This window comes from Habropoda laboriosa, unplaced genomic scaffold (assembly GCF_001263275.1).
Source record: "Habropoda laboriosa isolate 0110345459 unplaced genomic scaffold, ASM126327v1 scaffold205, whole genome shotgun sequence".
Taxonomy (NCBI): domain Eukaryota; kingdom Metazoa; phylum Arthropoda; class Insecta; order Hymenoptera; family Apidae; genus Habropoda; species Habropoda laboriosa.
In genome coordinates this window covers 350,629-351,497 of record NW_017100322.1, presented here as the reverse complement: position 1 = coordinate 351,497, position 869 = coordinate 350,629, and the positions used below count along the sequence as shown (strand labels likewise).

Sequence of the window (869 nt, the reverse complement as noted above, 5' to 3'; positions counted from 1 at the left end):
TTAACTGTTCAACCAGTTTTTGCTGGCATCCTTTAATATCACTCTAAAAATTTGGTACCATTGCAAATACAGAATTAATAACAACAAATATATTTTATGTATACATGCTGAATAATTAGAACTTATAACAAATAAATATGATATATTGCATTCAATATTTAAGTAAATTAATGATACCTTTTGTGCAGCAATTAAGACTTTATCCAAAAAACGTAACCACTCAAATATAAAAACTGGTCGTTTAGCCTCTGGGATTTGATTAAGGGCATCCTCATTGAGGGTCAAACTATGACTCAGCTCCATCATCATTTCAATAAATTAGATTTTAATGTTTTCCACTTTCTTCCTATGACCGAATTTTAATTGTATATTATTAACAATTCAATATTTCAATTTGTTATTAAAAAATTAAATGTATGTTTCAAAAATCGAAGAAGAATATTATAAAATATATATTTTTCCATAACATTTTCAATAAAAAATTTGTTACTTATGTGAAATTTGAAAAAAATGTACAACTGCGTACTTGAAAGACCGTAGATAGTATCAATATGTGGGAAGTATCATAATTTTTTCCTCTATATTTATAGGACGTATTTAAAATCACTCCATTTCACTAACGTAAAGCTATATAAATATACGTATTTAGTTACGTTTCACAATAAAAAATTAAACAACGTAAAATAAATCACATTATAGATAACATGTCATTTGATATTTAATATTTTTTTACAATACCACAAACTGTTAGAATAACGGTCTATTTTTCCACGTAATTGACAAATCTTAACTTGATTTAGGTTAGGGTAGATCGGTAATCATCTGGATGAGAAACGTTGACAACGAATTACTAAGATTACCTACTCACT

At 26.4% G+C, this 869-nt stretch overlaps 1 protein-coding gene across 1 annotated transcript in view; it reads right to left on the bottom strand.

Moving 5' to 3' along the window:
* Window positions 1-605, bottom strand: part of LOC108574355 (HEAT repeat-containing protein 5B) — a 14,184-nt gene extending 13,579 nt beyond the window's left edge. Inside the window, exons 1-3 of the mRNA XM_017936934.1 lie at window positions 527-605; window positions 178-346; window positions 6-43 (exon numbers count right to left, since the gene is read on the bottom strand). Of these exons, the coding sequence (XP_017792423.1) occupies window positions 6-43; window positions 178-309 (170 nt within the window). The 5' untranslated portion in view covers window positions 310-346; window positions 527-605. The remainder of the gene's footprint in view (window positions 1-5; window positions 44-177; window positions 347-526) is intronic.
* Between the last annotated feature and the right edge of the window lie 264 nt (window positions 606-869).